The sequence below is a fragment of the Callithrix jacchus genome, chromosome 11 (assembly GCF_049354715.1).
Source record: "Callithrix jacchus isolate 240 chromosome 11, calJac240_pri, whole genome shotgun sequence".
NCBI lineage: Eukaryota > Metazoa > Chordata > Mammalia > Primates > Cebidae > Callithrix > Callithrix jacchus.
In genome coordinates, this window is record NC_133512.1 from 77,833,069 (window position 1) to 77,854,665 (window position 21,597).

The following is a 21,597-nucleotide window of genomic DNA, read 5'->3' on the forward strand; positions in this document are numbered from 1 at the left end:
AGTGAGTTGAGATTGCACCACTGCACTCCAACCTGGGCAACAGAGCAAGACTCCATCTGGAAAAAAAAAAAAATTAAGTAGGTTTACTAAAACTCATAAAACTGTACACTAAAAGTGCATGATAACAGAAAAATATGAAAGCCACAGAAGAAAATATTTATGATATGGTTTGGCTGTGTCCCCACCCAAATCTCATCTTGAATGGTAATCACCATAATCTGCATGTGTTGAGAGCGGAATCTGACAGGAGGTGATTGGTTTTCCCAAGGGGGTGGTTTTCCCACTTGCTGTTCTTGTCATAGTGAGTTCTCATGGGACTTGATGGTTTTATAATGGGCTCTTCCCTCTTCACTCCACACACACTCTCACCTGCCACCATGTAAGACATGCCTCTTTTCCTTCTGCCATGATTACAAATTTCCTGAGGCCTTCTCAGCTCTGCAGAAATGTGAGTCGATTAAACCTCTTTTCGTTATAAATTACCCAGTTGTGGGTATGTCTTTATAGCAGTTTGAAAACAGACTAAAACAATTTACAATACAAAATTTGACAAAAGACTTACATCTAGAATATAATAAAAATTATTACAACTCAATAAAGAGAAGACAACAACCCTTTAAAAATTGAACAGACACCTTTACTATTAATCAGTTAAAAAGTTTGTCATACCCACAAGAACAGAAAATCAAACACCACATGTTCTCCCTCATAGGCGGGTGTCTAACAGTGAGAACACATGGACACAGGGAGGGGAGCATTACAAACTGGGGTCTGTTGGAGGGGAACTAGGGGAGGGACGGTGAGGGGTGGGGAGTTGGGGAGGGATAATATAGGGAGAAATGTCAGATATAGGTGATGGGGAGGAAGGCAGCAAACCACATTGCCACATATGTAACTATGCAACAATCTTGCATGTTCTTCACATGTACCCCAAAACCTAAAATGCAATTAAAAAAATATATATATATATATAAAGTTTTTCACATCAATAGTTAAGAAAATGGACATTATATATACAATGACAACCTCTTACACACCCACTAAAATGGATACAATTAAAAAGACTGTTAACAACAAATGTTGGCAATAATCTGAAGGAACCCAAACCCTAAACTACTGATGTGGGAATGTAAACTAAGAGAATCACTTCAGAAAAATGGTATTCTCTTTAAAAAGTAAACATAATAGTCATTTCAAAAATCTAACCTTTTTTTTGCCTTAGGTATTAACCCAAAAGAAATGAAAACATAAGCTGACACTAAGACTTGTACTTGAGTGTTCATGCAACTTTATTTACAATAGTCCTAAAGTGAAAATAACCTAAATGCTAATCAATAGGTGAGTAAAGATAATTTCATAAATAATGAAATAATAAGAGGAACAAATTATCAGTGCACACAACATGCATCAATCTCAAAACAATTATGTTGAATGTTTAAAGCCAGATATGAGAAAGAGCACACTATATAATTCCAGTTATATAAACCCATGGAAATGCAAATTTATCCATAATGACTAAAAGTTGTCTGTAGTTTTTCTGAATTACAAAATAAAATTTTAGTATTTACTATTATAATGGCAGTACAGCATAAAAAATTTTTTTATTTATTATTGCATTTTAGTTTTGGGGTATATGTGAAGAATATGCAAGACTGTTGCAAAGGTACACACATGGCAGTGTGTACCTTTTTGTGTACTGCCTTCCTCCCTCAAAATTGTTTAAGTAAAATCATATAGATTTATACAAGTACAAACACAGTTCTGAGAAATTTTTGAGAAGCAGAAAGCAATTACAGATAAAAGAATGACTACCAAATTTTAATCTAACAGTAGTGAGAGAAAATCTATATGAAATACAGTAAAAATTTACTCCATTGTTGAAAAATTATTCACATGAATAACTGAAATGAAAGGTCATTCAGTGAACTGGAAAACTATGGGAAGTAATAACACCAAAATACCCTAAGTCTAAAAGCAGACAGTCAATTAGATGTAAGTCCAGATTGCAAGATGGCAATAAAATAATAAAGCAACCAATGGCATTGTGGATTGTTCATAATGAGAATTTGTCAAAAAATATGAAAATAACATGAATGTATAATATAGAAACTAGAATAAAATACTTTACATTTGGTGTAAAACAAAAACATAAAGAAATACCATATAGGAATTGACATACGGTAAAAGAGGAAAGGGTAGACGGAGAGAGGAAGTATAGTTGAAATGAAAAGATGTAATTATCTGCCAAGAAAATCAGTTCTTTAAAGCAGAAATCAGCATGTTTTTTCTTTAAAGTGTAATACAGTAAATTCTTTGGGTTTTGCACACTACATATGCTGTTTGTTTTAGTTTTTTTCCCAACCATTTAAAAACATAAAAACAATTCTTAGCACTTGGGCCATATTAAAAACAGGCCATGAGCTGTAGTTTACCAACCCATGATTTGGGGTGTTACATAAGAGTTCAAATTAATTTCCATTCAAATTTAAGGATAAAATAAAAAGGACGTGTTACACAACTAACACTAAACTTTAGAGAAAAAAATTTATTAGTTTTTAAATAACCTTTTAAATTACAAAACACTATGCTGGTACATATAACTATTATTAATAACAATATATAATGTTATCTTTTAAAAAATTATGGAAGAGTAACTTTTAAAATTATTATTTACACATATAAAGTTTATCTAATTGAATACCAATGTACTCCATACCAGGTCTCCATTAAATCTAATGAATCTATAGTAATGGGAACAAGCAGACAAATATTTGGAGAAACAATGGCAAATTATCATTTGAGGACCATAAAGGAAATACAAGAGCTCTTACTACATTCATTCTTTCAAGTTGTTTACTATGTGCCAAGGAATAAGTTTTGTACAAGAGGTGAAAAATGGGCCAGGAGCAGTGGCTCAAGCCTGTAATCCTAGCACTTTGGGAGGCCAAGGCGGGTGGATCACGAGGTCAAGAGATCGAGACCATCCTGGTCAACATGGTGAAACCCCGTCTCTACTAAAAATACAAAAAATTGGCTGGGCAGGGTGGCGCGTGCCTGTAATCCCAGCTAGTCGGGAGGCTGAGGCAGGAGAATTGCCTGAACCCAGGAGGAGGAGGTTGTGGTGAGCCGAGATCGCGCCATGGCACTCCAGCCTGGGTAACAAGAGCGAACTCCGTCTAAAAAAAAAAAAAAAAAAAAGGTGAAAAATTACTGAACATCTAGTTAGTGGTAAAAATAATACTGGGACCAAAGGGACCAAATATACAAAGGAGTTTACATAGGCCCAAACGATGAGATTTGTTATAATCCATGACACAAGCCAGAAAAACTCCTACCAGCTAAATATATAAGAGCTGTACCTTTTTAAATTATTATTATTTTTTTTTTGAGACGGAGTTTCGCTCTTGTTACCCAGGCTGGAGTGCAATGGCATGATCTCGGCTCACTGCAACCTCCGCCTCCTGGGCTCAGGCAATTCCACTGCCTCAGTCTCCTGAGTAGCTGGGATTACAGGCACGCGCCACCATGCCCAGCTAATTTTTGTATTTTTAGTAGAGATGGGGTTTCACCATGTTGACCAGGATGGTCTCGATCTCTTGACCTTGTGATCCACCCGCGTTGGCCTCCCAAAGTGCTGGGATTACAGGCATGAGCCACCGCGCCCAGCCTAAGAGCTGTACCTTTTACAGCTAGACAAATGGTGTTTGTTAGGTCCTAAGGGAAGGAAAACATCTCAGAAGAATTGCTGCCTGCAGAACTACTATCATTAACTACAAAAGAAATCAGTGTGTTCCACTTTGCCAGGAACTTCCTTTTGAAGCTCAAGATAATGTTTCTTTCTTTCTTTCTTTTTATTTTTTTGAGACAGAGTTGCTCTGTTGCCAGGCGCCAGGCTGTAGTGCAGTGACACGATCTTGGCTCACTGCAACCTCTGCCTCCCGGGTTCAAGTGATTCTCCTGCCTCAGCCTCCCGAGTAGCTGGGACTAAAAGCGTGTGCCACCACGCTCAGCTAATTTTGGTATTTTTTAGTAGAGACGGGGTTTCACCATGTTGGCCAGGATGGTCTCGATCTCTTGACCTCATGATCGGCCCACCTCTGCCTCCCACTTTGCTGGGATTATAGGCGTGAGCCACCACACCTGGCTATGCTTAACTTTCATAGAGCCCTCTGAACACAATGCATATGAACTGGTATCTTTGCTATACCAGAAATAATCCATAATTTTCAACTGTGAAAAGTAAAAAAGCTCATAATATCATAATCTCTTACTGTATACTATATAGATATTTATCTATTGAACTTCATTTCTATATTATTTTCTTAGAGAATCTAGGTCTAAGTCTAGGTTCTCTAGACCTAGCTTCTCTAAGATTGGGTCATGGGACTTTTGGCTGACAGTTGATAAGCACCAGGACCCTAGGCTTGACCAAGAAGGTCATCTGCCTTAGGGAAAAAGCAAGTTAATGAATATTTAGTTATTATCACTACCAACAACTACCACAGGGTCAGGATTACAGCCAGCTACTAAGCTCTGAAAGAAGTGAACACAGAAATTCTCTTTCCTGATGACCTCTAAAGCCAAGTGACCTTCCTCCACCTTGAACCTCCAGAAAGTCTCATACTTGTTTACTGGGAAAGCTTCTAATTCACAAGGTAAAGTCATCTTCCTAATTAGAATGTCATCATTTTACTGTGGGGGACTGGTATCTATGGTGATGCAGGAAATGATCCAGATCACAATTTCTATCACCTATTTTTGAAAGCTAGTTAAAGCCAGAGGTAATGGAGTCTGTTGCAATACTGAAAAAAAAATAAATAAATAAGGTCCTCTCCGTTTCTTTGTGTGAATTCTGTCAGTGAAAGATTCTGTGGGTGAGTAGAAAAGAGAGAAATGAAAATCAGGAAGAATTGCAGATGGATGGCATATCTAGTCCCATGTATGACAGATTGCCTATAGAGTTGAAAAATGTTTTTGTAACATGATCATATTCTATGCATCCCCAGAAGATGTGCTCTAAATCACCAGTCCTTCCACATTTTTCCAAAGAATGCTATAATGATATGACCATAAATCTTTTTCATACAGAAATAATAAGGCTTTTGTAAGGTCAGAAGTTTACTTATATTTTTCATGTAGAGAGAAACAATAGCTCCTCCATATACAAACAGTCATTGAGTTTACAAATCTGAAAATAGACATTTTATAATATGATAGTATTTTACAATACTACAAAGCTATTTAATAAATACAAAACACTTAAGCAATTAACTAGGAAAAAAACAGTAATGATGAAAGTGGTTATCTGCATTTACTAAAACAATTTTGGTTTGGAAAAGAATGCCAAAAAAAGAAATTGCACTAACTTTCTTTTAATAAATAGTTGTTTCAGATAACAGAAGAATAGCTATTATTTTAGTCTGTTCTGGCTGCTATAACAAAATACCATAGACTGGGATTAAAAACAAGAGACATTTATTTTTTGAAGTTTTGGAGATTGGAAAGTCCAAGTTCAAGGTGCCAGCATTTTAGGTATCTGATATGGGCCCATCTCCTAGTTCACACAGGGACACTTTTTTTTAAAACTTTAAGTTCTGGGATACATGTACAGAATGTATAGGATTGTTACACAGGTATACACGTGCCATGGTGGTTTGCTGCACCCATCAACCTGTAATCTACATTAGGTATTTCTCCTAATGCTATCCCTCCCCTAGTCCCCCACTCCCCAACAGGCCCCAGTGTGTGATGTTCCCCTCCCTGACAAGGACACCTTTTTAATGTGATCTCACATGGCAAAAGGGATAAGCAGCTCTCTCAGGCTTTCAGTAAAATGAGAAGTAGAAGGAGAGGGGAAGGTAAACAGAAAGTGCAAAAAGTCTTTTACAAGGGTGCTAATCCCATTCATGAGGATCCCACCCTCATGACCTGTTTACCTCCCAACTGCCCACCTCCAAATAACATTATCTTGGGGGTTAGGATTTCAACATAAGAATTAGAAGAGGATGCATTCAGACCATAGCAGCCATACAAATGAAGTGACAACTTATCTGCAAATTACAGTTGGGTGACTCTATTGTTATTGTTATTATTATTTTTATAATTTTAGTAAGGGTAGAATTCAATGAAGTAGTAGAAACAACATCCATTTCTTTCTTTAATATGATTTGACAGTAACAATTTAGTTTTTTAGAAAAGATCTCATTATCATCTCATTGAATTATCAATCAATAACCAAAAATCTAAAAATCACAGAAGATGAAAAGATGGTTAAATACTGCTAATTTCACAACTGGTAAACTTAGCACTAAACACTTGTACTATTTTAAGTTTTACAATTAACTGATATTGAAAACGATGGGCATCAACTACATAATAAAAGAGGATCATCAACACTTCTGAGGAATCAAATTAATGTTAGAAATTAATTATTAAATGTAAGTGATAATATGATGTAATTTTTCAAAAATTCCTTGTTTACTGAACATCTCTTCAGGCTACGAGCTAGTAAACTACTTAAGTGTGTAATCATTCATGAGTGCTTCAAAGTTAAAATACTGCAATTCTATCTTTTAGTCTATTTATAATAAATATTAATCATACATTTAACTATTTTAATAATCTGTAATAAATTTGAGAAAACAATTTGAGGATAAAATACATATAAGCTGCAGCACCTGTTCTAACAGGGAGCGTGAAGTGTATTCCAGGCATAAAAAGTACCAAGGCCCTAAAGAAGAAAGGAAGATGGGATGTGAATGACGACTAGAAAGGTTGTGAGGCTGGAAAGCAGAGATCATATGAGGAGAGTAGCAAAAAATGTGCACCTTTAAAGGCTGATGAGAAGGGGACCGTAAAAGGGAAATGAGGAATGGAAATGTCAACAAGATAAGTTTCTAAGAAAATAGAAAACAGGATCCAGAGCAGAGGTGATATGAAAGGACTCTGTAAAGCAGAAATTAAGGATATCTGCTCAGAGTACAATGGGGTATAGCAAAAGGAGATGGTTGATGGAAAGTAAAGAAAGTGTAAAAGAGTAATTTCAGAAGATGAAATAAAAAAGTTGGCCAGAAAACAAAAATTTTTAGGAATACTGAAGGACCAGTTTGGTCATCAAATGGAGACTTCCTAAAAAAACCTTTTATGCTATAAAAATTCCCTTTTCCATACAAATTGCTTCACAAATCATCAAATAATTTTCAATATAACTGTTTAACAAAATTAGAATAAATTGCTTGGTCTTACTAAAGAAGGGAGAAAGTAGGAGCTCCAGATCATGATTCTATTACTTGCCAACTATGTAATCTTCAGTTAATTTCCTAACCTTTCCATCTCTTTGTTTCCTTAACCATATAGAAAGTGGATAATTACATCTTCTTCATAGATTTGTTATTGTAATTGAGATAACAAATGTAAAATGACTAACACAGAGCCTGACAAAGAACAGAGACTTCTGTTCTTAATTCCCAAATTGCCTACTGACACAGCTAGATGACACCTCTCTCTTGCTGCTCTCAAGAAAAGGGACTACCTCCAAAACACAGGCTCTTTCCAATACTACAGTCTGCTTCCCAAGAGGCCTTATATCTGTGACATGATTATTAAGAGTTTAATTCTCTCAACTCTGCAAAACCCAAAACCTGACTTTGTGAGACACCCAGGTCTGAGGAAGACAGACACACACAATAAACTCAGAAAGAGATGTTACAAACACAAATATCAATTTATACATAAGAAATACAGTAAATTCCATGAAGTGAACCAAAATGTTAATATTGGTAGATCAGGAAAGGCTTTTTGGGAGAAGTAAAGGAGGACAAAGTTGGGCTCGGCTGTCTGTGTTTTAACAAGTCCTCCCATCAATTCTGATGCATGGTAAAGTTTGAGAATCACTAATTAGGAGAATAGTTGAAGAGACACATCCTTGATCAATTTAATATAAAAAAAAATAAGTAGAGCCAGAGAAGAGGTTCTAAGTAGAGCCACAGACATGAGGCTGACAGAGTAGAAAACCATCCAGTAGTAAAGCATTTATGCTCTAGATGAGTTATGAGACTGATGGTTTTTCTTTTCTTTCTTTTTTTTTTTTTTTTTTTTTTTTTGAGATAAGTTTTGCTCGTTGCCCAGGCTAGAATGCAGTGGTGTGATCTCAGCTCACTGCAACCTCCACATCCCAGGTTCAAGTGATTTTTCTGCCTCAGCCTCCTCAGTAGCTGGAATTATAGGCACGCATCACTGTATCTGGCTAATTTTGTATTTTTAGTAGAGACGGGATTTCTCCATGTTGGTCAGGCTGTTCTCAAACTCCCAACCTCAGGTGATCTACGATCTCAGCCTCCCAAAGTGCTGGGATTATAGGCGTGAGTCACCGTGCCCAGCCAAGAGATTGATATTTTAGATTAATAAAAGAAGCATGAGTTATAACAGGAACAAGGGAGTGGGAGGGCAGAAAAAATAGGAATCTACCATCAAAGGAAGAGACACTGGAGTCTTAGGACAAATGCTAAATGACAATATGCAAGGTGATAATGGGGGAAAGACACTAAAATAGAATGGAAGAGAAGTTTGGGCTAGTAGATGTCAAGTCAAAAAAATTTTTAAATTATGGGACAGTAATTAAGAGTGCAGAGTTCTGGGTCTAGAGTGATTAAGTTTGAATCCAAACTATATAATTTACTAGCTATGTGATTTTCAACAACTTATTTCTCTGTTTCTTCAACTGTAAAATAAAATTAACAACAAACCAATCATACTGGGTTGCTGAAAGGCTTAAATAAGGAACAGCGCTTTAGACAAAGCAGGCATGGCCAACTAGCTATCTATCTATCTATGTACATCATACAAAATATATTGCATGTTATATACATTTTACATCAGAAACATTAGGTTTAATATATTAAACATACAGTAAATGTTTATTAAAATTTAATATAGTAAATTAAACATGTATTAAATATGTTAATATATGTTAAACACTAACATATTTGTTTATTAAAATTAAATATATTAAATGTTTATTAAATATGTATATTAAAATTTCCCTTAACTATACTCTCTGATTTAAATTGTAGACATACTTTCTCTGTAATAAAATAAAGACATATATTACTTTTTTGAACTCAAAGTCAAATGTTCACCTGTGTTATTACACATTTTCACATTTTAAAAGTCTTGTTTTTATTACCTGAGTCTCCAAACCCTGTTCTAGTAGGCGCTTAGCTTGATTTTCCACTTCAAGTCGGGCTCTTGCAATAAAAAGTAGATCATTTTCTATCACTTCGATTCCAGTAAGGTCTATTCCTTGAGAAAGATAATCTGTTTAAAACAAAAACACCCACATTCAAATATTTCAATACTGAATAAATATCAAGGTATCAAAACAAAAATGGCTATTGAACAGGGTTGCCTTACAAAATGTATATTTAAAAAAAATACAGTTTCCCAAATATTTTCCCCTTAATAAGTAATTTCTGGAGTTAAATGCTCCAAATAAGGCAGATTTGATAAGGCAAGACTAGAGGGCTGGGCGCAGTGGCTCACGCCTGTAATCCCAGCCCTTTGGGAGGCTGAGGCGGGTGGATCACGAGGTCAAGAGATCGAGACCATCCTGGTCAAAATGGTGAAACCCCCTAAGATACAAAATATTAGCTGAGCATGGTGGCGCGTGCCTGTAATCCCAGCTACTCAGGAGGCTGAGGCAGGAGAATTGCCTGAACCCAGGAGGCGGAGGTTGCGGTGAGCCGAGATTGCGCCATTGCACTCCAGCCTGGGTAACAAGAGCGAAACTCCGTCTCAAAAAAAAAAAAAAGACTAGAAATGATGATTATCATTATCACAAGTTTAAGGAAATGTGAAGAGATCACATTAGAAAGTGTCAAATTTAGTATTTTAAAGTAAATAAATATCCTCATATTTTAGGAAATTCTAAAGACGCCAAGTACAGTTTTTTGTTGTTTTTCTGAGACATGGGAGTCTCAATACACTACCCAGTGCAGTGGCTAGTCACACATGTGATTATCTTTCACTGCAGTCTTGAATTCCTGGGCTCAAGCAGTCCTCCCACCTCAGCCTCTGAGCAGCTGGTACTATAGTACCTGCTATCATGCCCAACTATTTTTATTCAAGAGATAGTGTCTCACTATGTTGTTCAGGCTGGTCTCAAACTCCTGGCCTCAAGTGATCCTCCCATCTTGACCTCTCGAGTAGCTGGGCCCCAGTATTTTTTAAAAGCAATATAAATGGCCTTCATCACATATATAACCACCACCAGCTTCCACCTCCCCAGTTATCCAAGCCATATTTACAGTCACTCACTTTAAGAAGTAAACAAACAACATGCTAGATTTGGATGAAAGGGCTCCAGCAGCCAGGAGGGAGAAAGGCTTGTATTATTTTACTTACTAATTAGTCCATAAACCTGCTTTTCAGTAAGAGACATGCAGCAACAACAGGGGGAAACACACACACACACACACACACACAGTGTGTGTGTGTGAGAGAGAGAGAGAGAGAGAGAGAATGCAGTAACAACCCCCAGCATCAGCCCCCCTAACCACAGAAGAACGGAGGGATTATGATACTAAAATTTCCCTGCTCATTTATCTGATGCATGCATACAATCATTACCAGTGCACATCTAGAGACTAGAGCTAAAAACAAAATGATGATGATGATTCTAATAAAAATAACTAACATTTTTGAAGATGTAACAGGTAGACTACATTAAGCTACACACAAGGTGTTTATTATTTTAATGCATCTGTTATTTGTAATTTTCTAAACAACCTTTCTAGAAACATCATCATACCTAGATGGAGATGCTAAAACCCAAAGAATTTCAGTAATCTGAACAAATTCCCTCGACTAATAACCGGCAAAGCAGAATTTAAATCCTGGTCTTTCTGACCACAATCTTTTGAGTAGATGATTCCGGGCCAATCTGAAGAGCCTCAGAAAGAAGAGAGCTTATTTTTGAAGTGACAGTATTCCTCTAATATTCTTCCAATTTGATCAATGAATGGGTAAAGACATAAATATCCTATCAGATAAAAGTATTCATAAAATTTGCCCAGGTTAGAACAATGAAAGTATTAAATAACTAGTTCAACTTTTAAAAATATGTAAATGTTTAAAAATATATATAATGCCAAGCTTTGAAATATGGCAGCATTACTCACATCGTAACAATTAAACCTTAATAAATGTGGAGTGCACGGCCAGAATTAACTTCCTAGTCACTTAATACAAATATCTGTTGAATCCCTTCATATACCACAACGATGTAGCAGGAGATGAAACTGCTCTATTTGAATGTAATATATTTATCATGTCCTTAAGAGAAAACCTTGAGACTAGAGACTAGTGGCAAAGAAATATTAGTTATCTCTTGGTTTATGTAACATGAGAAAAAAATTAATCTACTAAATTAGATAAAAAGGAATTCAAGCATACCACTCATTTTACTAGGCTTTCAATATCCTAGTCAATAATACATATGTCTACCAGAATAAACGTTCTGGTATATTATAGGTTATTATTTTATTCTAGTTTATTATAGCTGCCCTCCCATTCAGGAACCTCTGACTTAATGCTAACATGTTTTCCTATTTTGCAATAGAAAATTTTCTTTATTGATTCCAAAATCCTCACTATCCTGTCTTTTTTTTTTTTTTTTGAGACAGAGTCTTGCTCTGTCATCAGGCTGGAGTGCAGGAGCACAATATCAGCTCACTGCAACCACCGCCTCCTGGGTTCAGGCAATTCCCCTGCCTCAGCCTCCTTAGCAGCTGAGACTACAGGTGCACACCACCACACCCGGCTAAATATTTTGTATTTTAATAGAGATGGGGGTTCACCATGTTGGTCAGGATGATCTTGATCTCCTGACCTCGTGATCCACCTGCCTTGGCCTCCCAAAGTGCTGGGATTATAGGCATGAGCCACCAGGCCTAGCCCACTGTCCCTTCTTTTACTAGCCTCCTCCTTTGTTTAAAAGAAAATAAAAAGAAGTGTAATGATTGCTAAATAATTCAGCTATGCATTTATGTTTCATAATAATGTTAGCACTAAAGTATTTATTTAGAAGAAACTATGAGTGAGGAATGCACGTATAAAACTGGGTTGGTGCTAGAAGTTGGAAGTAATGAGGAGGGTAAATCTTCATGCTCCATAATGGGGAGTCAAAGAAGTTAAAAATTAAAAAATGGAAATACAAGCAGGTTTTTTACAGATATGGAGGCAAATACTATAACGATCAGCTGAAAAAGAATGAAAAGTTTGTCTCTGAGAAGCAGTAAATGAGGCCAAGAAGAGGGTAAATCATTGCCATTTTTAAATAAGAAACCTTGTAGAACTATTTGAATATACTGTTCATGTATAACTTTCATAATAAAACTAAATTTTAAAAAGTAAATAGAAGTCAAGACAAATAATACCAAAATTAAAATAAGGTGGTCAGTCTACTACAAAATACAATCACATCCTCTAAATCAATGATTCTGCTTCTGGGAATAAATAATAATCTTTAAAAAAAAGAAAAACCTGAATATATTTGAGGAGGAAGGCATTTATTACAGCATTAACTGCAACAGTAACATACATACATACGGATATACGTATGTATGGACAAATGTATATATGTGATGTGTATATATATACACACATGTCTGCATATATGTGTGTATATATATAAAAAGAGCAACATTGTAAATTAGTAAAAACTAGTTTGGAAAAAATATGGGACTATCTAATAAGGTTTCACATGTATACCCCTCAGGACCAAAATATTCCATTCCTAGGCACATAATCCAGAGATGTTTTTATACATGTGTACCAGAAGACATATACAAGAATGTTCATAGTAGCAATGTTAAAAACAAAGCTGAAAACCCATATAACCATGAACAAAAGAAAAAAAATTTTGTAATATATTCAAGTACTACTACAGAGGATTAAAAATAAATGACAGATGTGTACATATCGTATACATATCAATAACAATGAATCTTAACATAATGTTAAGGAAAAAGAACGAGTTTTAGAAAACACACAGCAAAAGGTAATTCATACTGAGAAATGTAAGACTAAAAGATATATTAATTAGGGTACAAACATTAACAATATTTAGAAAAATTAGAAGAGACAGCAGATACAATGTTATTCTAATACTGTAATTCTTAAATTTAGTGGGATCATAGCTTATACATGTTAAAAAATGTGTTTTTGCATTTTCATATTTTCCCACTAAATAATAAGTATGAACCAATGGCACAGAGTATAGCATTTTTAGACAAGGACTTTACAACAGTTACTATAATTATATTTCATATGTTCTCCCGCCAAAAAAGACTGACCATGTCAAACAGACATGGATAATAAAGTAAGACAAATCAAGCTTCTAGAGTTAAAATGTATAATGTCTGGATGGGATTAACAGCAGATAGGACATTACAGAAAAAGCAGAATATATTACCTCAGGAAGAAGAGTTTACTGCAAAGATTATTAACTGCCAACAGGATAAAGGCTTTTAAGATAATACCATGTTCATTAAAGATAGTTCAGAAGTCAGAGAAATAGTAAAAAGAGGGGAAATTATATAACCACATAACATAACACAGTGGCAACCACTAGCCAGTGAAGCACTGGAATTTGCAAAGCTATGTCTCAGAAATTTATGAATCTCCAAATTCTCAAGAAACAGAAAAATAGTATATACCCTCCTCCTGGATATTTATGTGAGAAAGAGCAGAGAAAGGAAACACTGATATACAGGGTCTGGGCAGCTTGCTACAGTCACCAACAAACATGGCTCCCTCCTACACACCAACTTTATAAAGAGTGCCATACAAATATATGTCTCAGAAAAAATTACAAGCAACCTTCAGATATTTCTAAAATACTTAAAACCTTGATTGAGCTTAAAAGTAAATGTCTACTAGATTCTTTTAAAATCAGTCCTTTTAAAATTCTACCCATGAGTTGCTTTTCTTTTCTTTTTATTTTTAGTTACATATATTTGCAATGTCTTCTTTATTAACTTAACGTTACATGCATTCACCTACCCTGAGGAACTTCTTAGAAAAATGTCAATTTTTGACAGCACCCAATATTGCATCAAATTTATGACCAAAATTTACTTAACTCTCAGTTTAAGGAATATTTGTTATCATAAATGACTACTTTAAACATATTTATACATATTTTCAATATCCAGAATTATTTTCTTGGGAATCAAAAAATTATTGGATCAAAGTAATACTTAAGCTTCTTGATACAAATTATCAAACTACTTTTCAAAATGGCTATACTACTTTCTATGTTTTTTTCAATAATCTATGGGAATAATTTAACCACAGATAGCACTGGATAGCATCATCTTTTTGAATATTTTATATGCTTCTATAAGAAATATGTTCTTATTGATAGTCTGATTTTTTAAGTTATGAAGCTGAATATGGTTTACCCACTATATTTCCTCTTGAGAATGTATGTAATTTTTGCTTTTTTCTTAAATCACTTAGTATTAATGATATAATATTCACAATTTGCCTATCATATTTGCTATGAGTATTTTCCCAATCTGTTAATTTTTAAGCTATTTATTTACATAGTATTTGAGACCATTCTCAGAACACAATCATAAAATTATAATATCTAAAAAGCTCAACACATAGGCATCATGCTACCTAACTTCAAACTCTACTACAAGGCTACAGTAATCAAAACAGCATGGTACTGGAACCAAAACAGAGATATAGACAAATGGAACAGAACAGACACCTCAGAAATAATGTCACACATCTGCAACCATCTGATCTTTGACAAACCCAACAAAAACAAGCAAGGGGGAAAGGATTCCCTATTTAATAAATAGTGTTGGGAAAACTGGCCAGCCATAAGCAGAAAACTGAAACTGGATCCCTTCCTTATACTTTATACAAAAAGTAATCCAGATGGATCAAAAATTTAAACATAAGACCTAACGCCATAAATACCCTAGAAGAAAACCTAGGCAATACCATTCAGGACATAGGCACAGGCAAGGACTTTCTGACTAAAACATCAAAAGCAATGGCAACAAAAGCCAAAATAGACAAATGGGATCTAATTAAACTAAAGAGCTTCTGCACAGCAAAAGAAACTATCAATAGAGTAAACTGGCAACCAACAGAATGGAAAAAAATTTTGCAATCTACCCAACAGACAAAGGGCTGATAACCAGAATCTACAAAGAACTTAAACAAAAAAAATTTTTTTTTGAGACGGTCTTGCTCTGTCGCTAGGCACTAGGCTGGAGTGCAGTAGCACAATCTTGGCTCACTGCAATCTCTGCCTCCTGGGTTCAAGCAATTCTCCTGTCTCAGCCTCCCGAGTAGCTGGGACTGACTACAGGTGCATGCCACCATGCCCAGCTAATTTTTGTATTTTTTAGTAGAGACGGGGGTTTCACCATGTTGCCCAGGATGGTCTTGATCTCTTCACCTTGTGACCCGCCTGCCTCGGCCTCCCAAAGTGCTGGGATTATAGGTGTGAGCCACCATGCCCAGCCAACTTAAACAAATTTACAAGAAAAAAACAAACAGCCCCATCAAAAAGTGGGCGAAGGATATGACCAGATACTTCTCAAAAGAAGACATTTATGCAGCCAACAAACACATGAAAAAAAGCTCATCATCACTGGTCATTAGAGAAATGCAAATAAAAACCACATTGAGATACCATCTCACACCAGTTAGAATGGCAATCATTAAAAAATTAGGAGACAAAAGATCTAGTGAAGATGTGGAGAAATAGGAATGCTTTTACACTGCTGATGGGAAGGTAAATTAGCTCAACTACTGTGGAAGACAGTGTGGCGATTCCTCAAAAGATCTAGAACTAGAAATACCATTTGACCCAGCAATCCCATTACTAGGTATATACCCAAAGGATTATAAATTATTCTATTATTTAAAAAAAACCATGAACACATATGTTTGTTTTGGCACTGTTCACAATAGCAAGACTTGGAACCAACCCAAATGCCCGCCAATAACAGACTAGGTAAGAAAATGTGGCACATATACACCATGGAATACTATGCTTCCATAAAAAAGGATGAGTTCATGTTCTTTTTAGGGAGATAGATGGACCTGGAAACCATCATTCTCAGCAAACTGACGCAAGAACAGAAAACCAAGCACCGCATGTTCTCACCAATAAGTGGGTGTTGAACAGTGAGAACACATGGACACAGGAAAGGGAACATCACACATCAGGGCCTGCTGGGGGGTGGTGGGCTAGAGGAGGGATAGCAGGGAGTTGGGGAATAAGGGAGGGATAGCATAAGTATAAATACCTAATATAGATGATGGAGTGATGGGTGCAAACCACCATGGCACGTGTATACCTATGTAACAAACCTGCACGTTCCGCACATGTACCCCAGAACTCAAAATATAAAAAATAGATAAGTAAATAAAGCTCCATACACTTGATTCTTCACCATATCCCTGCCTAAGAAATTCAGACTAAACCTGTCTTTTACAAAAGCAAATAACAAAATATAAAACTATAGTTTATAGAGGGTTATCTAGAAGATTGATAAATAGTAATCTGGAGAACAAAGATGCCTTTTTTTGATCCATTCAATAAATATTGTACCTTTGAAATGAAAATAAATTGTATTGCAAAGATTAAGGCTTATCACAACAACCACATTTGAACTCTTTCTGGAGCATCAATCTTCTTGGCTACTATTATATCAGATATTGTACAAAGTACACAGCTACTAGAGAATACTGAGATAAATAACAAATTTAAGACAAAACAAAACAAATGACCATTAAATAATACCAAACAACATGAGTGTTAAACAGTTATAATATTGACAGAACTAATTTATCCAATCAAAAATGAGATTCCAGCTTTCCACATACTGAATAATGTTCCAGAAGTCAAAGAGAGTAATGTTTCAGAAGTCACTTAAGTCTAAGGTAGTCCAGTTTTTAAAAAACTGCTTTAAAGATACAGCCACACACAGACACAAAAACATACAGAGTCCTGGCTTCATCAAAGAAGCAATGAGAACACAGAAAGTTAGAGAACACAGAAGTTAGAGAAAAAGTCATCCAAAACCCCAAGGACAACTACATATACATTTATACGTTTGATTTTCCTTTCATTATTCTAGATGCAAATAATTTTTTATTTTTTGTTTTGTTTGGTTTGAGATGGAGTCTCACTCTGTCACCCCTGGCTGGAGTGCAGTGGCACAATCTCAGCTCACTGCAACCTCCGCCTCTGGGTTCAAGTGATTCTCCTGCCTCAACCTTCTGAGTAGATGGGATTACAGGTGCACACAAGCATGTCCAGCTAACTTTTTTATTTTTAGCAGAGACAGGATTTCACCACATTGGCCAAGTTGGTCTTGAACTTCCGAACTCAGGTGATCTGCCTGCCTATGTTGAAATACTTTAATATTTAACTAGATGTCTTAAATCTGATGAAACATGTCTTTGAGAAAAAAATTTTAAAAAACATTTTTTCATGTACAATTGCAGAGCACTGCTAATAAGGTATAATAGAAAACAATAAAATAAAACTGTAAGGCAAAAATTTTTAAATCATATTTGTATGAAAGCGCAAATGGCTTATAGAGAACAGAGACATAACAATGTAGGCTTAAAATGTGTAAGATTTTAATATGCGATAACCTAAATATAATTAGAAAAATTATTATAAAAAGCTTCTCACAATATACGAAATCAATAATTGAAAATATTTGATAAATACAATGTTTACTCCAACTAAAGAAAGTAATTTCTTAACCTCTAAAAATTGAATGAATTACATAAAAAATTCACCACTAATTTTTTTTTTCCCTAATAGTAAAAGTAAAATCAAAAGAAAAAGAGAATGGAGGAAGTATGTGTAACAAATGAACAGATAAAGGCATTATCATCAAAAATACATAAAGAATTTATAGGGTGGTTGTTGTTGTTGTTGTTTGAGACAGACTTCACTCTTGTTGCTCTGCCTCCCAGGTTCAAGAGATTCTCCTGTCTCAGCCTACCGAGAAGCTGGGATTACAGGTGCCCACCACCATGTCCAGCTAATTTTTGTATTTTTAGTAGAGACAGGGTTTTACTATGTTGGCCAGGCTGGTCTCAAACTCCTGACCTCAGGTGATCCTCCCGCCTCAGCCTCTGGGATTACAGGTGTGAGCCACTGTGCTCGGCTAAGAATTTACAGTTTTTTTGTTTTGTTTTGTTTTCTTAAAAGAATGAGAGAGAAAGAAAGAAGAAGAGAAAGAGGAAGAGAGAACGGGAGTGTTGCTTTATTACCCAGGCTAGACTGCACTCTAAAAACGGGTATTGAAAATGTCTGTTATGCCAATAATTGTGCTTAACAATGGAGATAGGAAGGAATAAGAGAGGAAAATAACAAACAAGCAGCCAACCAATATTTCATTTAAACCTGTGAAATGCTATGCAATTACTGAGGAGTGATTTACTTCCAATTATGTAGTCACTTTTAGAGTAGGTGTGATGTGGTACTGATAAGAATGCATGTTGTGTGTATTTGGGGGGAAGAGTTCTATAAATGTTTATTAAGTTTACTTGCTAAATATTTATTAAGTTTACTTGCTCCGGGTTTGAGTTCAAGTCCTGGTTATCCTTGTTAATTTTCTGTCTCATTGATCTGTCGAATACTGACAATGTGATGTTAAAGTCTCCCGCTATTATTGGGTGGGAGTCTGTCTCTTTATAAGTCATTAAGAACTTGTCTTATGTATCTGGGTACATATCTGGTACTGGGTGCATATATATTTAGGATCATTAACTCTTCTTGTTGCATTGATCCTTTTACCATTACGTAATGTCCTTCTTTGCCTCTTTTGATCTTTGTTGCTTTAAAGTCTATTTTATCAGACGCAAGAATTGCAACTCCTGCTTTTTATTTATTTGTTTGTTTGTTTTTGCTCTCCATTTGGTTGGTAAATCTTCCTCCATCCCTTTGTTTTGAGTCTTTGTGTATCCTTGCATGTGAGATGGGTCTGGATGCAGCATAAAAAGCCAAATCCAGCAATGGGTTTTGGCTTTTTATCCAATTTGCCTGTCTGTGTCTTTTAATTGGGGGATTTAGTCGATTTAAATTTAGGATTAATAATATATGTGAGTTTAATACTGCCATTTGATACTAGCTGGCTGTTTTGCCCATTAGTTGATGTAGATTCTTTATTTTGTTGGTGCTCTTTACCATTTGGTATGTTTTTGGAGTGGCTGGTACTGGCTGTTCCTTTCTATGTGTAGTGCCTTTTTCAGGAGCTCTTGTAAAGCAGGCCTGGTGGTGACAAAATCTGAGTACTTGCTTGTTCGCAAAGGATTTTATTTTTCCTTCACTTATGAAGCTTAGTTTGGCTGGATATGAAATTCTGGGTTGAAAGTTCTTTTCTTTAAGGATGTTGAGTATTGGCTCCCACTCTCTTCTGGCTTGTAGTATTTCTGCTGAGAGATCTGCTGTGAGCCTGATAGGGTTCCCTTTGTGGGTAACCTGATCTTTCTCTCTGGCTGCCCTTAGCATTTTCTCCTTCATTTCAACCCTGGTGAATCTAACGATTATGTGCCTTGGGGTCGCTCTTCTTGAGGAATATCTTTGTGGTGTTCTCTGTATTTCCTGGACTTGAATATTGTCCTGCCTTGCTAGGTTGTGAAAGTTTTCCTGAATAATATCCTGAAGAGTATTTTCCAGCTTGGATTCATTCTCTTTGTCACATTCAGGTACACCTATCAAATGTAGATTAGGTCTTTTCACATAGTCCCATATTTCTTGGAGACTTTGCTCATTCCTTTTAAGCCTTTTTTCTCTAATCTTGTCTTCTCATTTTATTTCATTGAGTTGGTTTTCAACCTCTGATATCCTTTCTTCTGCTTGATCAATTTGACTGTCAAAACTTGTGGATACTTCGCAAAGTTCTCGTGTTTTTTGGCTCCAGTAATTCACTTATATTTCTCTCTAACTTGTCTATTCTCGTTAGGATTTCATCAAACCTTTTTTCAAGGTTCTTAATTTCTTTGCATTGAGTTATAACATGTTCTTTTAGCTCACAGAAGTTTCTTATTATCCACCTTCTGAAGCCTGATTCTGACAATTCATCACACTCGTTCTCCATCAGGCCTTGCTCCCTTGCTGATGAGGAGCTACGATCCCCTGAAGGAAGAGAGGCATTCTGATTTTGGATGTTTTCAGCCTTTTTGCACTGGTTTCTTCCCATCTTTGTGGATTTATCCACCTGTCATCTTTGTAATTACTGACTTTCAGATTAGGTCTCTGAGTGGACATCCAGTTTGTTGGTGTTGATGTTATTTCTGTTTCTTTGTTTTCTTTTGGTGGACGCTCCTCCCCAACAGAGCTGGACCTTCCCAGGTTGAGCTGTGCTTGCTGTGAAACTCTCATCCATCAGCGTTTCCAATTGCTGTTTCTTTGTGGGGGTGGGACCAGTCAAGCCTGAACACCTGGCTCCCCACCTCGGAGCCTCCTTTTTTCTTTTCCTAATTGAACAGTTGATTCTCTCCTAGGTGTCCCAGTCGCCCGCCAAAAAGGCGTCAGGATCTATGCAGTTTCCCGTGCAGCGACCGCGCCAGCTGAAACAGTGGTGCTGAGATTTGTGGCATTTTTCTGCCCAGGAATCTCCCAGTCTGGCTCCTGGTTTCAGTCCTCCTCCCAATCAGCTGAATGGGTGACTCTGCCTTCTCGGAGCTCCAAACGCCAACTATAAGGACACCCAGTCCCGCATACTCTGCACTGAGAAGCGCCGCACCAGGACGCCAGCAAAACAGCCACACTGACGACCCGTGGGGCTCCTCTGCTGGGAATCTCCTGGCCTGTAAGCAACAAAAATTCATGTGGAAGTCTGGCATCCACTCATTCCCTGTGCCTTCACTGGGAGCTGCAACCCTGAGCTGCTGCTAGATGGCCATCTTGGATCACTCTCCCAAATTTACAGTTTTTAATAGGAACATAACTAAAGGCTATTAAATAATCAGTTCATATAGTAGGATAACCATAAGTCTATATCTGAAAACCTATTAAACCTTTTGAATAACCTTTGAAATTAATCTTTACATAAAATACTATTCACTGAAACATCTTTAAAATATGTGAAAATATATTTTAATTAAAAGTCATTTCTTACTAAAATTTTAGAGAATACAGTTATGTCTTTTCAGAGGCAAAGTATTATATGACAGAAAGAATACAGAACTAGGAATGACAACACCAATGCTTTAATTATGCTCAATTTTATGACCTGAAAAAAAATCATTAAACTTATCTGAGACTCCAAAAGTGAAGATTTAAAAACCTGTGTTGCTAACCAAATAGGGTGTATGGATCAAATGAGATAAGATGCATGAAGTATGCTTTGTAAACCATAAACAACTATATGTAAGTTATTATTAGTTATGATTTTCATAATGGAGTATTCTTTTGATGGGGCTAGGGAGAAGAAGGATCCTGAAGAAAATGTAGAGATAATCATAAGGAGTTCAGTTATTATGGAAAACAAACACAGGTTAAAATTTTTACTTTTCTAACTTGTTCTTGGTTGATACCAT

The 21,597-nt window shown here is 36.0% G+C and overlaps 1 protein-coding gene across 5 annotated transcripts in view; it reads right to left on the reverse strand.

Moving 5' to 3' along the window:
- The window catches only part of COG5 (component of oligomeric golgi complex 5), a 377,608-nt gene that overhangs the window by 189,140 nt on the left and 166,871 nt on the right, over window positions 1–21,597 (reverse strand). For all 5 annotated transcript variants that reach the window (XM_078343129.1, XM_078343126.1, XM_078343128.1 and 2 more), the window contains exon 7: window positions 9,185–9,315. In XM_078343129.1, the coding sequence (XP_078199255.1) occupies window positions 9,185–9,315 (131 nt within the window). The remainder of the gene's footprint in view (window positions 1–9,184; window positions 9,316–21,597) is intronic.